The following is an 18851-nucleotide window of genomic DNA, read 5'->3' on the forward strand; positions in this document are numbered from 1 at the left end:
TCTGCTCTCAACTTTTTTTGTGCGTGTTCCTGATTACAACTCCTCTGCAACTCTCACTTTTGACTCCCTGGCAGCGGAGGGATGTTCTCTGGAAGGAGGAGGAGGAGGTTACACCCGAGCTGAACATTTTCACCTTGGGAACTTTAGGAGTCAGGCTGATAACTTCTTCTTCTTCTTCCCAGAGAGTTTGTGAATGGGGGGAGACTTTTACGCATCGCCCTGAGTGACGCACGTTGAGGTGTTTTGAAAGAAAACTTTTTCACATCCTAACGCTTGTTTTTCAATGATCTTATTTTTCTTCAATGGCAACAGAGCGTTTTAAGGAGATTCCAACTGATCGAGTCTCTTGAGAGAAACTTTGGTGAACTTCTGCAGCAGCGAACTTCTTCATCACCTTTTTTTTTTATAATCTCGAACAGCATCTCTTGACCTTTATCGGGATCCTTACCTTCGCAGCATCTACCTTTTTCCACCCGCGGATTTTCAATTAACCTCGCTTTGGAAGTAATTTGAGTGGATACCATGCCTCTGATCGGGCCGGAGAAGCGTGCTGCGCTGTGCCGGGTTTGGGCTCTGGCTCTGGCGCTGCTGCTGTGCGCTGCCTCGGTGACTGGATGCCCACACAAGTGCAGCTGCTCCGGGTCGCATGTGGACTGCCAGGGTCTGGGTTTGAAGACTGTGCCTAAGGGAATACCGAGGAATGCCGAGCGACTGTAAGTGAAATTCTAACGACAGTTTGAACTATTTTGTTTTGTTGCGTTATCATTTATTTCAGCGAGCTTTCCTCCCCTTGTCTTTATTCCCATTATCCTAAAATTAACCTGGAGGTGAACAGGCGGCATTCTGTAAACTACGTTAAACTTAATGTGCCAGATGTAGTTCTCAGAGGGGGTAGATATAACTTCAAAACAAAACTGTTTTTGGACTTTTAATTAAATATGCCAGTTTAATTTTGAAAAACCTGAATGAAAACTTGCATTTTTAAAGCTGACCATTTCATTAATCAATCAAAACCTGCTTGTCCAGTTTTCACGTGAATTAGTGCTACTGCAACCGTGTTCCTCGTGCTCCTGCTAAGTGATTAAAGTGAAATGCATTTAAACTCCTGACCTGCAGTCACTTATCATAAGCCAAACAGTTAATTTTACTTTAAATAATTTCAATCATTCATACTGTTGTGCTGCTTTAAAAGATTCCCCTTGTAACATATATACGCTTTCATCGGCTCTTACAGCTGAGTAGCTTCTATCTTTCTCTTTGTTTTGCTATGAATGAGAACGAAAAGGGTCAAACTTTTTCTACAGAAGTTGATTAAGACATAAGTCAGTAAGTTAACAGGGAGCTGAAAATATCTCACTATTACTATTATAACTATTTAAGCAAACAAGTTAAAGTTTCCTGGGAAAAGTAAAAAGTTCTAAGCAATAACTGCAGCCACTTTGGTTATACTCGTAATAGATGGTGCACATGAAACTGCCCTGAAATCCACCAGTGACCCCAGTGAACGGAGGCAGTAAAGAAAACAGTCCTGACGCAGCTTTTAGAGCGAGTGTTTAACATTTTAAACAGGTCAAAATGAAAGGTGAGAAGAAGCAGTGAGCCCCTTAAATCTTTATATTCTTCCTCACTCCCTTTAAGTAAGACTTTCCACAGTTTACACATATTCCTGAAGCTAAATCTAGACCCTCATAATGTCTAAAATCCTACAGTACTCTTAAAGAATTCTGTCAGTGCCTTTTTCCAAACCAGGGGACAGTTAGTTTCAAATGATATTCACTCCCAAGGCAGAGACGGACCCCTGACAGACGCTGCAGCCACCTCTAGCCTGATCCTGACACGTATACACCCCCACAGCCACACACATGCACACACAAACACGCACCTTTATGCCGTGAAAGGTATGGAAGCGATTATGCATGATAAGGGAGCAGCCAAAAGCTCCGCAGGGGATCGACAACAGACCTAACCCTGAGACAACAAACACAATCAGGAGGCTGCAGAGGGGAAATGGGGGGCCGTGTTTGTGAGGATGTGGGGGGTACTGGTGGGTATGAACATGATTAGCATTTGTGCGTGCATTTTTAACTTTTACACGTGTGTTTACATGCATATGTTTGTGCATGTTTACGCTTTGTTTGTGTGATTGGGTTACTCGCGTGTGAATGTGTTAGTGTGAACAACGAGCGCCGTACCTCCTCCATCGCACATGGCTCCTGTGACCTCCCAGGACCTGTTTGGCTTTTACACAGCAATCCCCCGAAGACATTTACACCCCAGCAAAATAAATAATTAAAGCAGGCTGTGATGGGGAGCTGGGATAAGGGGGTCCCCTGCTTCAAGCTGGGGTCCCCGGGGTGGAATATTCGGGGTAGCAGCGCCCCCTCCCTCCCCTCTCACTCCAGAAACTATGTGTTTATGTTTCCCTGATTTATCCAGGTCAGTGTTTCAGCTGTGACTTTGGCCCACAGTTGCTCTTTTCCTCCCTCTTTCTCTCTTTCCCACTTCGCCTGCCTTCATCCGCCTCTTTCTCTGCAGATATATTTTAGGGAGTCTGAGATGGGAAACATTAAAATGGATGAGATTCCAGTTCTAAAGGTTACGGCAGATGGGAAACTTTTCAGGAAAGAGAGATGAGCATTATTGCCCTGAGCAGGGATTTGGATTTGACTACTGGGATGAGGTCCATGTGTGCGACAGATTCTACTAACAAAAGTGCCAACTTTGTTAAGTCATGAGTAAAAATGCCTCATTTGCATCAAAGAAAAGTTACTAACAGATAGTGGAATTAAGATTCTTTCATTTAGAAATGGTAAACACAGAGTAAAGTTTCCTTTCTGACCTTTAAAGTTAATCATATTATGTTGAGAATTTGCCTTATCAATCATTTAAAACACCCAATTTCACTTCTTTTTCAAATGTCACCAATTTCAATTCTATTTGTCGTGAGCTGAGACAGAATAATCAGATGGAAAGCACCGTGACGGAGCCAAATTGTGTTTCAAACCCTTCATGAACTCATCAGTTTGCTCCCACTAATAAGTTATCAACGTCATGCTCGAAGTTCGTATGACTTTTGTTATGACAATGTCAATATTGGGGTTTAAAGGAACAGTTTTCATGGCAACTAAATCTGGCAATCAAGATTATAATTAACCTCAGAGTCACAAATATATTTAAATTTATTGGATCTGTTATTTCAGAAGTTTCCTGGCAGCGAGATATATACAAATGTCGCAATGTTGAGGTAACTGGCTGGACACTGGTATGCATCAATTTGGCCGGCGAAACAGAGCACTTGGAGACGCGGGCTGAACAGAATACTCTTACTAAAAAAATATGTTTTCAGAAGTAAATGGCCACACTGAAGCGTTAAAGAGGGGCTACTATGCTGTTTCATATTTTAAGACATATATATAATGTTCCAATGTTGGATGTCCAGACTAAACGTGGGTGAAGTTTCAAACCTGAAGGTAAAGTTGGAGTAATCCCCAGGCTTCTCAGCTCAGTCTGCAGGCTGCTGTGAACGCCAGGTTTCACACTGTTTTTTCTACACGTTGCACTTTGTGACATCACAAGGCTTCAGAGAGCTGGCCAATCAGAAGAAAGCGGGCTTGTAGGGGCGGGGTTTCTTAAAGGGACAGAGTTGAGAGTCATTCAGGGAGAGGCTGTATGAGGGCCTGGACAGAGCACCAGTGTGAGAAAAGTTGAGTTATGTTAAGTGTAAATTTTGCTAAGCTCCTCCACAGGTATCACAAATATGAATATGAAATATGAAGCTTGAAATTAGCATAATACCCCCCCTTTAAAGATGGCTCTGAACACGTAGCTCCTTCATGGAGGTTATATCAATTGCATGAGTTCACAACATGTACAATTAGTTACAAAAAGTCACGGTGAGAAAAGGTACAAAATCAAAATGTCCATGAACACTTTAGAAGCTTACTCATGATGGTTTTAGCTTTAAGTGTAAGTGATCCGTTTTTCCCACTATTTTGAACATAATATAAATTAATACACCTTTAATTTACATTTTGATTTTATCCTCAAGTTTTAGCTTTTGTGTTTGATCCACAGGCTGAAATGGCGAACATTTCTTTAGCGACTTGTGCAGAAATGTTATATTGGGAGAAATCCATAGAGGACATGGGATACAGTTTCCCCCCTCCAATAGTAGTCTAACCACACCAGAATACTATGCAACAAAACCACAAGACATGTGGCGTTTGAGTAAGAGACATGACTCCAGCCTTATCTTGGGTGGAAAATCTTTTTCGACTACAACTCCGCTGCTCGCTTTATCACTCTCTGGAGCCACATGTACCGAATCAAAGAACATTTAGACGGACTCTGTGGAGGTTTCTGAAAACAAATGTAGGAAATCACTGTACAGACAAGAAGAACTGCATTACACAGATTGAGGGAGATCTGGCACAACAAGAAAGTGACGTACATGATGAAAAAACCTCAGGATAAAGTCATATATCACACTGAAAAAGGAACAGGCTATATAGATGGAAAGGAATCAATCAAAATGGAAAATGGGTGGCGCTGTAAAGCTTGAAAAAACACTATAAAGTGCCCACTTTCTCTTTTTATTACAGCCAGTATATAACTTTAAACCCAGCTCACTTCCATCACCTCCAAAGTGAGACCAACGTTCAGCTCCCACCTGTCATAACTGCTGCATGAATCTCTTAAAAAGCCCTGTTTTCTTCACTATTGTAAACAGAGCGTTTGAAAAGGTTAACGAGAGAAAAACACTGGTGGCCTCGTCTGTTCACTCACACACACACACACACACACACACACACACACACACACACTTAGGCAGCCTCGCAGATTACCTCAGGCCAGTCAATTCCGTAATGTCCTCCTTGGGAAGCCACTTGAGACCTCATTTGCATCTAATTTGAGTGGAGGACTTACTTCGGGAGGGGGGGGAAGCTTAACAGGCTTAACGAAGCTGGCTTAAATGAATTGGAAAACAGGGACGGCTTTTCTCTCCTGTGTCCAATTCACACCTGCCCTACAGGGATTGCATAGACACACACACACACACACACACACATATACACACCCTGGAGTGTTGATTTTTGGAGGCGCAAATTCCAAACTGTTGCCCCAACTGCTGTGCAACGATGAGAAATTCAACGCTGGGAACTCTATACTTCTGTCTTTACTTTTGTGTTTGCTTAATTGCATTTTTATGTGTGTAGTATGTAGAGGTTGCCCGATACAGGATTTTTGAGACTGATATCAAGGCCGATTTTAGAGGGGAAAATTTTACTGATTACAGATATGGTTGCAGGTATAGTGTCAACTTAAGGGCCTGTGTCCACTCTAGCTGTTTTTTGCACTGGTAGCGCCCATGACCTCAATTTCACTGCGCTTCTCAACAGCGCTTACTGTTGCTAAGCTACGAAAGTTGTCGGGCCGTGACCGTTAAGGGCCCGATCAGACAGAACGCGCTTTGCAGGCTGTAAAACGTGAGGCGCACCGCACTGCCTTTTTTGTGGAAGTAAACACCCGATCAGACAGAGCGCGTTTTAGCAGCTGGGGGCGGCTTTTTTTCCTACTGTTGTTAAGGCAACCAACGAATCATTAGCTGTCATTAACCTAACCGTTACATTGTAAGCTGACAGAAGGCTCGCCTCTCCTTTCATCCGATTGGACAATGAGAAAAAACGCCCATGACGTCGGGCGCTTTTCTGCTTTGAGTTGAAGTTTTTTCAACTCGAGGCGCTCAGAGCGTTCCCTCAAAAACGCGAGGCGCACAGAGCAGAAAAAAAGCGAGGCGCTCTGCAAAGAAAAAAGAAAAAAGCTTCCCTCGTATTGAAAACAATGACAAAAAAGCCGCCCCAGCTGCTAAAACGCATCCTGTCTGATCGGGCCCTAAGTCTGTTTAAATTGCTCTGTATGCTTAATTTTTGCTTTTATTTAAGGACATTTTACAAAGAAAACATAAAAACGCTGGAAAGGAATCATTTCCTGGCGTTAGCAGCAGCTCTACACCTGGAAATTGTACCCTCAAAAAACGCTAGGATTAGCTTCTCCCCCCGCCATTGTTTTTTATAAAGTTGATATCGGAAGTCACGGCCCTTCTTGATTTTGATTTGACGGTGAAGGAGAAGTGACATTGACGAGCGCGGCGGTGTTCCAAAAGTTGAAGGCTGAGGGTGTTTTGCGCTGAAAATGCTGAGCGCTGAAAACACTGAACTGTGTTGGTTTTGCTGCCAGCGCGAAAAACGGCGTTAGTAGAGACAGGCCCTAATCAATTGCACTTATATATTTGTAGTATGTAGAGCCCGGCCGATGACGGATTTTTGAGACTGATATCAAAGCTAATTTTAGAGGGGAAGAGTTCACTGATTACTGATATGGCGGCCGATACAGTGAATATTTAAGCTGGAATAAAAACAGACCATTTCTAGGTGGATTGTTCACGGAAATTGCAGCGATATGATTCTGAAGTCTGCCCTCTTAATTATCATTATTAAAGAATATTAAACATTATTATTCATTGGTGCAGCATGCCTGGTGGGTTGAAGTCATGTCAAGTAATTCATATGCCTATACTAAGCCTATGTCAAATTGATTATGTGTTTGTTGAGGTGCTATTTTGCAGTTGAATGAGTTCACTGCTGGAAGCGGCAACCTGCCTGAGCCAACTTTACACAAACTAATTCCGAATTTAACTGCCTATTTTTCTGTTCCCTCGCTAACGGCGCTTTGAGGAAGTTTTGGCACGTCTTTTACGAGCAACACCTTCTCTACTTTCTCCAGCCTCGTCTTGGCACTTTCTCTTTGCCGTTCTTGTTATTTCCCTTCCCTGCTCTTCATCTTTACTCCAATTTTCTCTTTCCCTCATCTGTTGCTTCACATCCTTATACCTGATTTTTCCTTCTTCGTGTTACTTTCCCTTTGTTTTTTTTCCTCTTCCTTGCCTCTTTTTTCTTCACCAGTCTCTCTGTGACCTCCACCGCCCACTCCAACACACACTTCCACACACCTCCAGTTTGCCAGCAGCATCTCTCCAGTAGAGTTTTCACAGCTCCCATTTCCCCTCAGCGTGCCAACCTACCACAGAGAGCACAACAATAGGCTTCTGCTAGTGTCTGTGTGTGTGTATGTGCAAGCAAGCATTGGTGAGTGTGTGTGTTTCTGTGTGTAGAGTGGACACATACACGTTCCAGCCCCGACTTCTGGCTCTTATCAAAGCTTGGTGTTGATTGGTCAATGGACGCTTGAACCACCACACCCTCCGGAATGGAACGGCATTCCATGGCGGGACTGGAATCTTTTTGTGTGTGTGAGTGTGTGTGATCTTTGGACACTCTGGTGCTAACCTGTGCATGAAGCAGACCAGCTAATTTGTGCTGACACAGTTCCTGTCCCCTATATTTAGAATAATTCGATGGAATCAAAACCAATCTGTAATCAGTGAAGGACTGCGGTGTTCACTTTAGTTCTGGCTGAGCTCCTTTCAGCTGCGGCTCGAGCATTTGCCTGAAGTCAGTGCAAATAATATTGTGTCGTACACAACTTTCTGCCTCAGCCAAGAAGTCTCACAAGTCAAAGATATAATCCAGCCGATTTGGTAATTCCCATGAATTCTCTGCTAACCATGCTGTGTTGGTACTTTATCAATATATTTGGAAACCAGAAAGATAGTCTAAACTGAGAAGTCCATTATTATTATACATCATCAACCAAATCCAGTACCAACCACTGTCTCCTGGAGGCGGCACATGCTCTGCTGCATAAACTAGATGATGACACCATTTCTAAATTGACCCAAGCAAAGTTTTCCGCATTAAATGTTCTGTAAAAAAGTTTTCATATCGACACGTATACGAAAACATACTATATGCATATAACAGTTTATCTGTCTGCCTATATCGGCCTGCTAATATCGGTCAACAGATATATCGGTCGGGCTCTAGTAGCATGTATGGTGACATATATTTATATATGCGTGTATAGCATGCCTATTGCCCATCAGTGTTTTGTTGTGTTCGTGCAGTATTTCCATATATGTACGTTACGTATTGTAGAAGCCTCAGTCAGAGCACATGCTTCAGTAACTGTTGAACAAAAGCCATCGTTGAATGAAGCGAGTTCTTAACTGTTATCGTGGGAATGATGGTGATGTAATACATCTGAGGAGCAGCCCAGTGTTATTGCTAAAGCAGACAAGTCTAAACTAAGAAGTAGATTATTATAATACATTATCAACCAAATCCAGTACCACCTGCTGTCTGCTGGAGCCGGCACATGCTCTGCTGGATAAACTAGATGATGACATCATTTCTCAATCGATCCATGCATAGTTTTCTGCATTAAATGTTCCGTAAAAGGTTTTCATATCGGCCCATATCCGAACACATACTATCTGCCTATATCGGCCTGCAGATATATCGGTCGGGCTCTAGTAGCTTTGGTGACACATGTATATGCGTGTATAGCATGTCTATTGTTAATTAGTGTTGTATTTTGTTCGTGCAGTATTTCCATATGGTATGTATGTCACTTATTGTGGAAGCCTCAGTCGGAGCACACGCTTCGGTAACTGTTGAACAAAAGCCATCTTTGAATGAAGAGACTTCTTTACTGTTATCGTGGGTATGATGGTGATGTAATACATCTGAGGAGCAGCCCAGTGTTATTGCTATAGCAGACAAGTCTAAACTAAGAAGGAGAAACCACAATGAGCTTGCTGTTCTCGAGCAGCCTCTTAATGTCACGCCTATCATCTGCGGCCATCTCGCGGTAACCATTTTGTGCCCTTCCAACTATGTTTGTTTCACTTATGGTATGCCAAATGGCACAAGCGAGGGTAACCAATATTTAGGCTCCAATTCTAGGTCAGTGGGTGATATTCGCTTCTACAAATTTCTCCAGTGTGCGGGCAGCTGACCTTTCTATATAATGACTTTCAGTCTGCCAAGTAGGCAGCCAGCTGGCACTCACAGTGGGCTCTGCCCTTCTGGGAAACAGAGCAAGCTGGCAGTGTTAAAATATACACACATACAGTGTATTCACATGTACGGTACACGTTAACAATGTACACACCACCAGGGAAACGAGTAACACACTCTCGCTGGAAAAACAGGCACTTACATGAATGAACACTAAGCATGAATGTACATATACTTTTACTGTACTTGTGAGGACCCTCACTAACATGCCAAACCAGCCTACTTCTAAACTTAACCCGTTACAATTTGGGCCAATGTTACTGCACGCATTACATTTAAATATCACATTACATTGTAGTAAAGAACATGCTAAGATTTTGCTTAGAACATTGCTACCAGAAATGTAAGAAACATTGTAAAGAGGCTAACAGTTTATTCAAAGATTAACAAGAAGTGCGTTCCTTTCTGCAGATAAAAATACACTCTGTTTGTGTGCGCGTACTGAACGTATGGAAGGTCAAAGTTGGACCATAAAGAAGGCCTCCTAACTGTGATGGATGTCTGCAGCGAACAATTTGGGCGATTATCTCACAGTTTGCTTTAATTTCCTCTTCAAAGAAAGTTTTGCTAACCTGCGGGTTGTTTAAACCTGAGTGATTGTCCAGCAGCCTGTGGTGGTCTTTTTTTTAAAGCAATTTTACCGTCATTGAACATCTTAGTATTTAACTTGGTTTGTCTAATAATATTATTACAGATAGGAATGACAGTTCAACGGCCAAACATGCTAAAATAAGACTCAGTCTGTCTGAAACCAGGATTTTTTTTAACCCTCAAACTGCCCTTTGAAGTTTTAAGAACCGGCCAAAATGTCCTCACTCTCCAAAAATATCCTCCCTCTCAACGACTAAAAATGGGTCCTCACAGAGACAGCAGCCATGTGCACATAAAAGTGGTACATTTATGCACACACATGCATGGAAACACAGGAGGATTAATGCATGGGGCCACACACACACACACTCATCATTAGGAAGCGTACGCACAGCACACACTCTCATGCTTTCACCGGATCAAACGTGCGATCGGTTGTAGACGGAAAGTTTGAGAGTGTCACACAGAAACTACCGCGAGTCACGAATGACCTTCTGTGACTTTCTCTCGAAACAGAAGTCCTCGGCTCGGGGGACTTCTGAGTGTGTGTCGGAGTCTGGGTGTGTGTGTGCTTGGAGTCGTTTGATGTTAACAAGCTGTGCCACTGTTTTGTTAGGCCACTGTCACCTAAGCAACACATTATATCCTGCTGCAGGGACTTTCTTCTCTCAGTGTGTGTTCCTGCGCTCCCCTCCACTATGCATGTGTGTATGGGTGCTTATTTGTGTTTATTTGTATGTGCGTACACCATGAGAGTGTGACTTACCCCATAATTTCCTTTTTTAGCAAAGTGACAGAGTGTTTATGTCAGTCTGAAGCTTATGTAGGACCTGGCCTCTGCTCTGTGCGACGTGTTTGTTTCTCCATCGTCTGCTGTCTCTTTCATTCACTTCCTCTCTCATCCTCACTTGTTTTTTCCTCACTTGGCCTCTGTTTAGGTAGCAGCAGTCCTTGTTCTCGTCAAGTGGCCTCTCAGCGGCCAAATTACCCCTCCACCCCCACCCGGACCCACCTCATTCACTTACAGTTCAGCAGTAGTAAATCTACACAAAAGCAATGCAGCCCAATAAACTGCAGCAAAGAAAAGAGCTAACCAAATACAGCGCTGGTTTACAGCCCCGCTGGCTCGTGGCTCTAAAAGAAAGGGATGCTTGCAGGCGACTCCCTAATGTGGTCAAGCCTGCGCGGTTAACAGCGACGGCAAACTATGTATTTCCTGAGGTTGAGCGGCGTTAGCATTGAATAGAGACTGTGAGGGAGAGAGGGATAGACTGTGACAGACAGGAAACAAAGCAGCAGATGATGAGACGCAGACAGGAGGCCAAACGTGAAAGATGCATTTTTAAAGTAATTTAAAAGAGGAGAAGAAGCATGACAATAGATTTAAAGCTAAAAGATGGATAGAAGGGAAGGACAACAGATCTACAATGAGAGAAAAAGCAAAAAGAAAGGTGCAGATAGAGGAGGAAGCTCTCTTGTGCATCACTCAAACAGGATTCCCGTTTATGGAGTGAAAGTGAGCGTCCTTCAGTCTGCTGTCGGGAAAATAACTCACTGATTAACGGCCCTTTTATTATCTTTACTCCTCTCCTCTTACCTTCCAGCTCTTTTTCAGGGAAAGAACTTTTTGTGCCGTTTGCACAAACAGAGAAAGATTTTGTACGATGGTGACAAAAAGCGTGCTGAGCAACGGATGCATTGTTAAATGTCAAGTGTCAGATTGTTTCCGAGAAGCATGCGGAGCCCACACGAGAAACAATCTCCAACAGTGGGGTCAGTGTTTGGTTGTGTGGTCGTAAAAGCGTCACATCAGGGGGAGCTTTGTGTTCTCTCTGTGGTGTTAGCAAACGTTTGCTTTTGCTGTGTAAATTCTGCTGTGGCTGAATTTAATGCCTGTTTACAAACTTCATGCTTTTATACAGAGGGTTGATATTAATGCAAATTGTGTTTATTACAGGCAGTGTTGAGTTTAACCACATTGTTTATACACACACCAACGTCCTCTTCTAGAAATTACATTTGTTCTGTACGAAACTCAACTAGTTATCTTGTAGTGATGATGTCATTGTGACCTGAGCGTGTTCTCAGACGACATTTTTTAGAGTGAATAAAAAACTACAGCTATGTTAAGGTAATTAAACTTTATTTTTTATTTATTTAACCTTTATTTAACCAGGCAAGTCATTAAGAACTAATTCTTATTTACCATGGCGGCCTGGCAAAAGGCAAAGCCTCTTGAAGGAATGGGTGCAGGGGCTAAAAAGGAAATGTCAAAAGTTAAAAAGGAAGCCGCACACATCCAAACATTGACAACATGCAGTACATACATGGCATGCAGTCTAGCACACAAGCATTGGGCAGGTAGCTAGCAGGCAAACATTGGCAGGCAATACAACAAGACAAGCAAAGCATACAAAAGCAGTTTGACAAACAGGCAAGACAAAAAACTGCAGCAAAATGACGAGAATACGCACAGGACAACAGTGAGCAGCAAACAGACAGATTGGTTGATTAAAAAACACTTTGGATAAGGTAAGGGAAAGATTGTTATTATGTTTTGATTGAGGTAAAGATTGTGGGTTCTTTTGGATAAAAAAAAGTGATGTCTCAAGTCACTGCTGACCTTTTCTGTATCGGTTATGGCCGTACAGAATTTGAATAATGCTGTAGACACTTTGAGTCGATACAAGAATGCTTCATTGCTTTAAAAAGAAAAGAAAGCCAAACAAGTGCACTTACTGATACGTTTAAAGAGGGGGTATTATGCTGTTTCATATTTTAAGATAATGTTACAATGTTGGATGTCCAGACTAAACGTGGGTGAAGTTTCAAATCTGTAGGTAAAAGTGTGTTGGAGTAATCCCCAGGCTTCTCGGCTCAGTCTGCAGGCTGCTGTGAACGCCAGGTTTCACACAGTTTTTTCTACACGCTGCACTTTGTGACGTCACAAAGTGCAGCCTCAGCAGGCTTCGGAGAGCTGGCCAATCAGAAGAAAGTGTACTTGTAGGGGCGAGGTTTCTTAAAGGGACAGAGCTGCTTGAGTCGTTTCAGGCTGAGGCTGCATGAGGGCCTGCACAGAGCGCCAGTGTGAGAAAAATGATGAGTTTTTTTAAACTGTAAATTATGCTAAGCTACTCCACAGGCATCACAGAGTGAAATATGAAGCTTGAAATTAACCCCCTTTAAGATCATGTTTTTATCAACTTTTCAGGTACGTTAATGAACATTTCTTCATATGAAACATTAGTTGGTTGACAATATGTATTCCCCAAAGTCTGTTGCATATAAGTTAATTATGAATCATAAGTCTAGTAGACAGGGCTGCAACACACACAACAGACAGTTGATGTTAAGACAGTTTTAAAGCCAATGATAGGAGAGAAAGAGAGAAAGGTGTGTTTGATTTGTCAGAGTTATGTGTCGATATGATGGCTCTTGAAAATGTGTCCATCACTGGGACACATGAAGGGAGTGACAGTTAATACATGATTTAATGTTGGAGGAAGAAGACATGAGAGATGCTGCGTTGGGGAAATATGAAGAAGAGACGAGTAGATGCAAGGATATGAGAGCTAAAGATAGACATTGAATAACAGCGTTGGACTGTCATACAAAAATCCCTCAGAGGTTTGGTCTCTTCTCACTTGATCTCATTTGTACACAGGTCTTCTTCAGGCTGCAGCCACACCGCATTAAAATAAACTTTGTGGTAGCACACTAAATCCTTTATTTATTTACAGCATGTTTGCTTGAAGAGTATCGTATGTAAGGACACTGAGCCTACATAATATTGGCCTAAATAACCTGCCTTGTGTCATTTTAAAAAGGATATGTCATCAAATCAGAGCTTTGACCCCGGGCCTCTGGCGGGAGTGCGTCTCCATTGGCTGCTTCTCATCTGTCCTCATGTCTTTCCGTGTGAGTGTGTATGATGTGAATGCCCAAAACCTCCATGTGATGATTGCTGTGTATCCCAGAGAGCAGCTCTGTAACAGCAGAGACTTCACTCCCATTAGCATCACTATGACAGAGATTGAAAACAGCAGTAAACGCTCGCACAGGAGACCGAAATGTTCCACAAAACCCCCAAATTTTCCAAAACTGGACGACTCTTGTCGACTCTTGTAGACAACACACGCTCAACGAACAGAGACGGGGGCCGAGCATGTCGTTCTTTTGAACGCTGTCCATGATTACATCTTAATTTATGTGACATATAATCGTTTATACAGTGACTAAGAACACGCAATTGAGTTTTCTTCTTGACTCAGTCGGGGGGTTCTTCTTGTAAACACGAGTTCCTCTTTGGAAGTTTAATCACGAAATATGTAAACTGTGACTCAAAAGTTGATGTTCAACTGAAACATTTAATAGATACACCTGTTTTGTGTTTGCGTTTGTTGATCTGTAGCTGTTATTCTGGCTGTCCAAATCTGATGTGTTCTTTTACTTTTGCCCTGCGGGACTTGGGCATGTGCATGTTTACTAGTTCAATCACTGTGTTGTACTTCAATCGATTTTAATTATATGATCCCACCAAATCCCCACAAAAGTTATCTCAGGACACTTTACAATAGAAGCAGGTCTAGATGGTACTGTTTGTTTAATTATTTTGGCCTTTATTAATATGACAGCTGAAGAGAGAACGGAAATATTGGGAGAAGACAAAGGGGGACGACGTGCAGCACAGGACCGAGGATGGGAGTCCGACCTGCGGCCGCTGCGTCACGGATCAGCCTCTGCTTACAGGGCGTCTGTTCCACCCGCTTTTAACAGGCTGAAACCTCGAGCAGAACCAGACTCATGAACAGCAATCTGCCTCGACTGGATGGCCCGAGAGAGTGGGATAGAGGGAGATGCAAAAAGAGAGTGATGGTAGAAATATGGTAACATGGTAGAAGTTTGACTGATATTAGCATAAACAACTAGACGAGAGATGAAAAACTCTGGGGAAGATATAAAGCCAGAAACAAGCATTTACACATTACGCTTTACGCAGCACTCGAACATCGTTCAAAATTTGTCGGCACCAAGTTTGATAAACAGACTGAATGAGTGATAGATACAATAAAGACCTAACCACCGTAACATCTTCACTGATTACTAACCCTGTCTCCGGCGCGTTTGTGACGTCAGGCGGTGACGCAGCAGAAAAGAGACCGACAGGAGTATACTTCACTGGCAATGGGAAAAGAGACAATCGGTATCTCTAAGCGGGTCTTCCCGGGTCTGAAAAACCTGCGTCTACATGTTAATGGAAAGGGGTATCTGGAACTTAATGATGATCTTTTACTGAAGATACTTTCTTCCTTTCTTGCACAAGGGACAATGCAACTAATAGGATAAGTAGTCTACACTAATTAATTCTTTTTTATGGGTCCAGCTCTTTTATTTCAACTCATGATTAAGATTTGTCACAACTATCATTTAATTTTTCCCAATAATTATTTTATAGTTTCATAAATACTGCCAGTAAAGACTACGAAGGCCTGCTCCTTGTCCTTGTCTTGTGCAAGTGTGTTTAGCATATTACTTACTGTATATATATATAGTAAAGTGCACTGCAAAGTACGTGGAGAAGAAGAGTATATTTTACTTCTGTACATTTAAAGTCCTGATTGGACGAAAGGTTTTAATGTAACGATATGCTGCTCCTGCCTTTTAGCTTCATATTAAATAAGGTTACAAGTAGTGAAGAGATAGAAAAGGAGTTGGATCAGGTGGGTATAAATATCATGTCCACACATTTGCAGCTGTAACAAAAGGCTAATTCTGAATCAGCTTGACGCCTGCCTCCTGCATCTGGTGACAGACGCACCATCGAGCGTGGAGCTCACAGGAAAAGGAAGAAGGCAATTAGGATTCCTTGCGTAACTGGGAGATTTAGAGAGCGAAATTGAGCATACCTATCTGAGAGAGAGAGAGAGGGATGGAGAGCGAGAAAGGAGGAATGAGAAAGTGAAGAAGTACAAGAGCTTTGTGGAAAATAACAGGAGATTAGGACAGGAAGCGGACGCATTCGTAAACGAAGCGTTGGACGGAGAACAACAAAGGATGAAAGGGAAAGGATGGAGGAGATAAGGAGGCAGTGCGTGAAAGAGGTAGGGAAAAAGTGGATGGAGGAAATGTCACAGTGTCTGAGATAGATAGAGGCAGAACAGAGAGAGGAAGCTGTTTGCAGTAGTTATTCCCTTATTGTGGTACGAGATAAGAATAAAGAGAGGTCAAAGGTCAAGAAAACAAAAACCGGATAGATGACTGGCCTGCAGCCCGACATTAAAACATTATTATCTTAATATTTTATGTTTCACCACGGCGGTTCTCAGTCTTCTAACAACGAGCGAGCTTCTCCTTTCATTGAGCTCTGGGGAGTCTTTGTCACCTGATCGGTCATTCCTTCAGCATTCCTCTCTAATAGTGATTCTCTGTCTTTTCTCAGTCTCTGTGCTGCACCAACCCATAAAGCTGTGCTGTAAGTCAATCAGCCCCCCACACACCAAACCTGTGTGTGCGTAAAGTCAACCAGTCAGCCAGACTGTAAGGTTCACTGGTTTCAGTGGTCTGGGGTGAGATGTGGTGGGGAGCTGTCTGTGCCTGTGTGTGTGTGTGCGTTGTGTGTGTACGTTGTATGGTATATTAATTCCAGGAACACCTGCTGTTTGCATTCTTGTCTGATCCCGTTGTCACAAACACACACATGCGTGCCTGTAATGGAAACAAACGGTGGTTAGAGCTTTTGTACTAAAGCCTCTCGTTAGCCGTCTGACGGCCAGCTGGTCAGTTAAATTTAAAGCAAAGTTAAGCTTTACTGCTGGGTGGGGTGGACACCCACACTTCAGCAGACCAGGTGCATAAAGATGGCCGCCTCGCTAGGTTTAAGTCATTCAGATCTCTGCAGCACTTTTTTTTTTAACCAGCTGAGAGTTCTTTATTCATTTAAGTTGGGTGCAAAACGTAGACAGATCTCTTACTGTTTGTGACTATCTCAGGCCTTATCCATACATCTTATGGATGTATGGATGTGTTTTAAGACATATAAAATGCTCGGCTTGAAATAATAAATTGTGTCTGATATGTTTTTTCTGCAAAATAAGTTTAATTACATTGTAAAATTCCTCCCAAAGCATCTCCTCCTTCTTATTATGCACATTTCCAACTGCCCCCTCCGTTGCGAAAACAAAACACGCCAGTCAGTAGTGACTTTGCAAAAATGACGATGACGGTTACAGCTGGCTCGCGCATCACTGAAGTGGTTGCCATAGGTTGCACATAATGATATGCATAGCGTCACCCCGTCCATTAACGGGATTGGCTCCTTAGGTTTGTGACGTCTCAAACCTGCCAATCTGAAAAGGTGTTGTTCAGCCTGTCCTTGGTACACTGCAGTTTAAAAGCAGACAGGCCCAGCCATGGAGAGGACTGCTGATGTTGTCCCTGATATGTCTTGTAGCACATGAAGAACACCACATGGAGATGTTTACAAGGTTAAACACTTGATGTGAGGTGATGTTGTACTGAATATCATCACATATTATCACAGCCGTGCTGATATTCAACATCACAACCTCGAGTGTGATATTGCTTTTATACAACGGTTACACAAGCGGCAAATCGTAGTAAACAGTGACAATCAACAACAGATTATTTTCTGCTCCACCAACTCAACTAGTTCCACAAAGACTTTTGTTGCCAAGCAACCCAAACATTCTCCTGCGCTCTGTGTCTGCAGGTTACCACAGATCAGATGTTTTTTATCATGTACATTTATCTGTTTGTTTTAATTTACAACCACCAGTGAAATAAGAGTCTGCTGTGTGATTCAGAGGGACCAGCTTGGTTAATGTAGACATACACGCTCTGCTGTAGTGTTAATTAACAGTATTCAGAACACCTGGCTGTGATACACAGAGTGAAAAGTCCCAGTGATGTTGTTCTCTTTATCAGCACTCATGGAGAGCCGCTTAGTCTCTCTCAGTCACTGGCTAACTCACAGTTTATGTGGCTTCAAGCGGATTAGTTTGTCCAGTCATATCGATCAGTTGCAAAAGTCGTTTCAGCACAACAGCAACATTTTCATTTGATTTTTGAATTAAAACCAGAAAACGTGTCTAGTTTCAATTATAAGTATTTGTAGTTATAAACTTATGAGTAATCAAGAGGTTGTACCTTACATCTTTTTACCTCAGTAAATATCAGATTTTGCCCTGGCGATGGCCTTGTCTTTCTCAGTTTTCAGGCGTCGATGTTGGATAAGGTGATGCCGTCGCTCTCCACCTGACCCTCCATCCTCACTGTTTGTTTGTGTCCGAGCTGTTTCCCTGGTGAGAGCAGAAGTTTCCACTGTGAACAACAGAGAGATGGAGATAAGGATGGAGAGAGCAGGGGGGGGGAAGGCTGAGAAAAAAAGAGAAGGGTAGGAAAAACGTAGCCAACTGTAAAAGAGAGAAAGATTGAGATAAAAGAGGGGAGATTAGAGAGAAAAGAGAAGAAAAAGTGTTTAGTCAACTGTGAAACAGTGAAAGATAAGACAAGAGAGATTGGGGGTGGGGGGGGCTGCTGTGAAAGAGGGAGATTAGAGAGGAAAGAAAATGTGGAGAGGGAGGCTGGGAACACGGGGGTAAAACTGGATGTGAAGGAGCGACAGATTGACATTAAAGAGCGGTGACTGGGGGAAGTTAAGATGGATGAAGGGAAAGAAAACCGAAAGACTGTAGCTATTAAAGATAAGGTGAGAACTGAACGCATGCTCGAAATCACAAATCAACAAGTGAAGCGTCTCTTTCCTCAAGCTGAAAAAGATAAATCAATGCTGTATCGAGTTTTTTCACCCGAACAAAGGCGGCTTATCGCGCTGCCTCGCTCCCCAAGGAAACTGCCACTTACACACGTTCTGAAAGTCAGTGACAAGAACCGGCAGCAACTCGTCTCTGTGATGGTGGAGAGGCTCGCTGTCAAAAACGTATCTGTTACAGTGTTACAATTTAATTTAGCAGACGCTTTTGTCCAAAGCGACGTACGTCTGAGATTTAATTCAGCACAAGCAACGATCAAGAAAGGAGGGAACAAAGTCAGTAAGTGGGAAAGAGACTCCGAATGGTAACTCGTTCCACCACCGGGGGACTACAGAAGAGTATAGCTAGGGACTTAGGGCCCTGTTGTGATGGGAGCACCAGGCGCCTTTCATTGGCAGAGCGTAGACTTGGTCTGGATCTGGTTTAATGAATACACTGACAAGATGGATGAGACTCGAAATTACGTTTTTTTGTTTCATGTAAAAGCTGA

At 42.7% G+C, this 18851-nt stretch overlaps 1 protein-coding gene across 1 annotated transcript in view; it reads left to right on the plus strand.

Annotated features, from left to right (window-relative positions):
• The first annotated feature begins 522 nt into the window (after positions 1–522).
• slit3 (slit homolog 3 (Drosophila)) overlaps positions 523–18851 on the plus strand; it is a 295699-nt gene continuing 277370 nt past the window's right edge. The window contains exon 1 of the mRNA XM_069669598.1: positions 523–713. Coding sequence (XP_069525699.1) covers positions 523–713 — 191 coding nt within the window. The remainder of the gene's footprint in view (positions 714–18851) is intronic.

Source organism: Semicossyphus pulcher, unplaced genomic scaffold (genome assembly GCF_022749685.1).
Source record: "Semicossyphus pulcher isolate SPU_LCO1_2020_fin unplaced genomic scaffold, fSemPul1.0.p SCAF_2, whole genome shotgun sequence".
Lineage (NCBI taxonomy): Eukaryota > Metazoa > Chordata > Actinopteri > Labriformes > Labridae > Semicossyphus > Semicossyphus pulcher.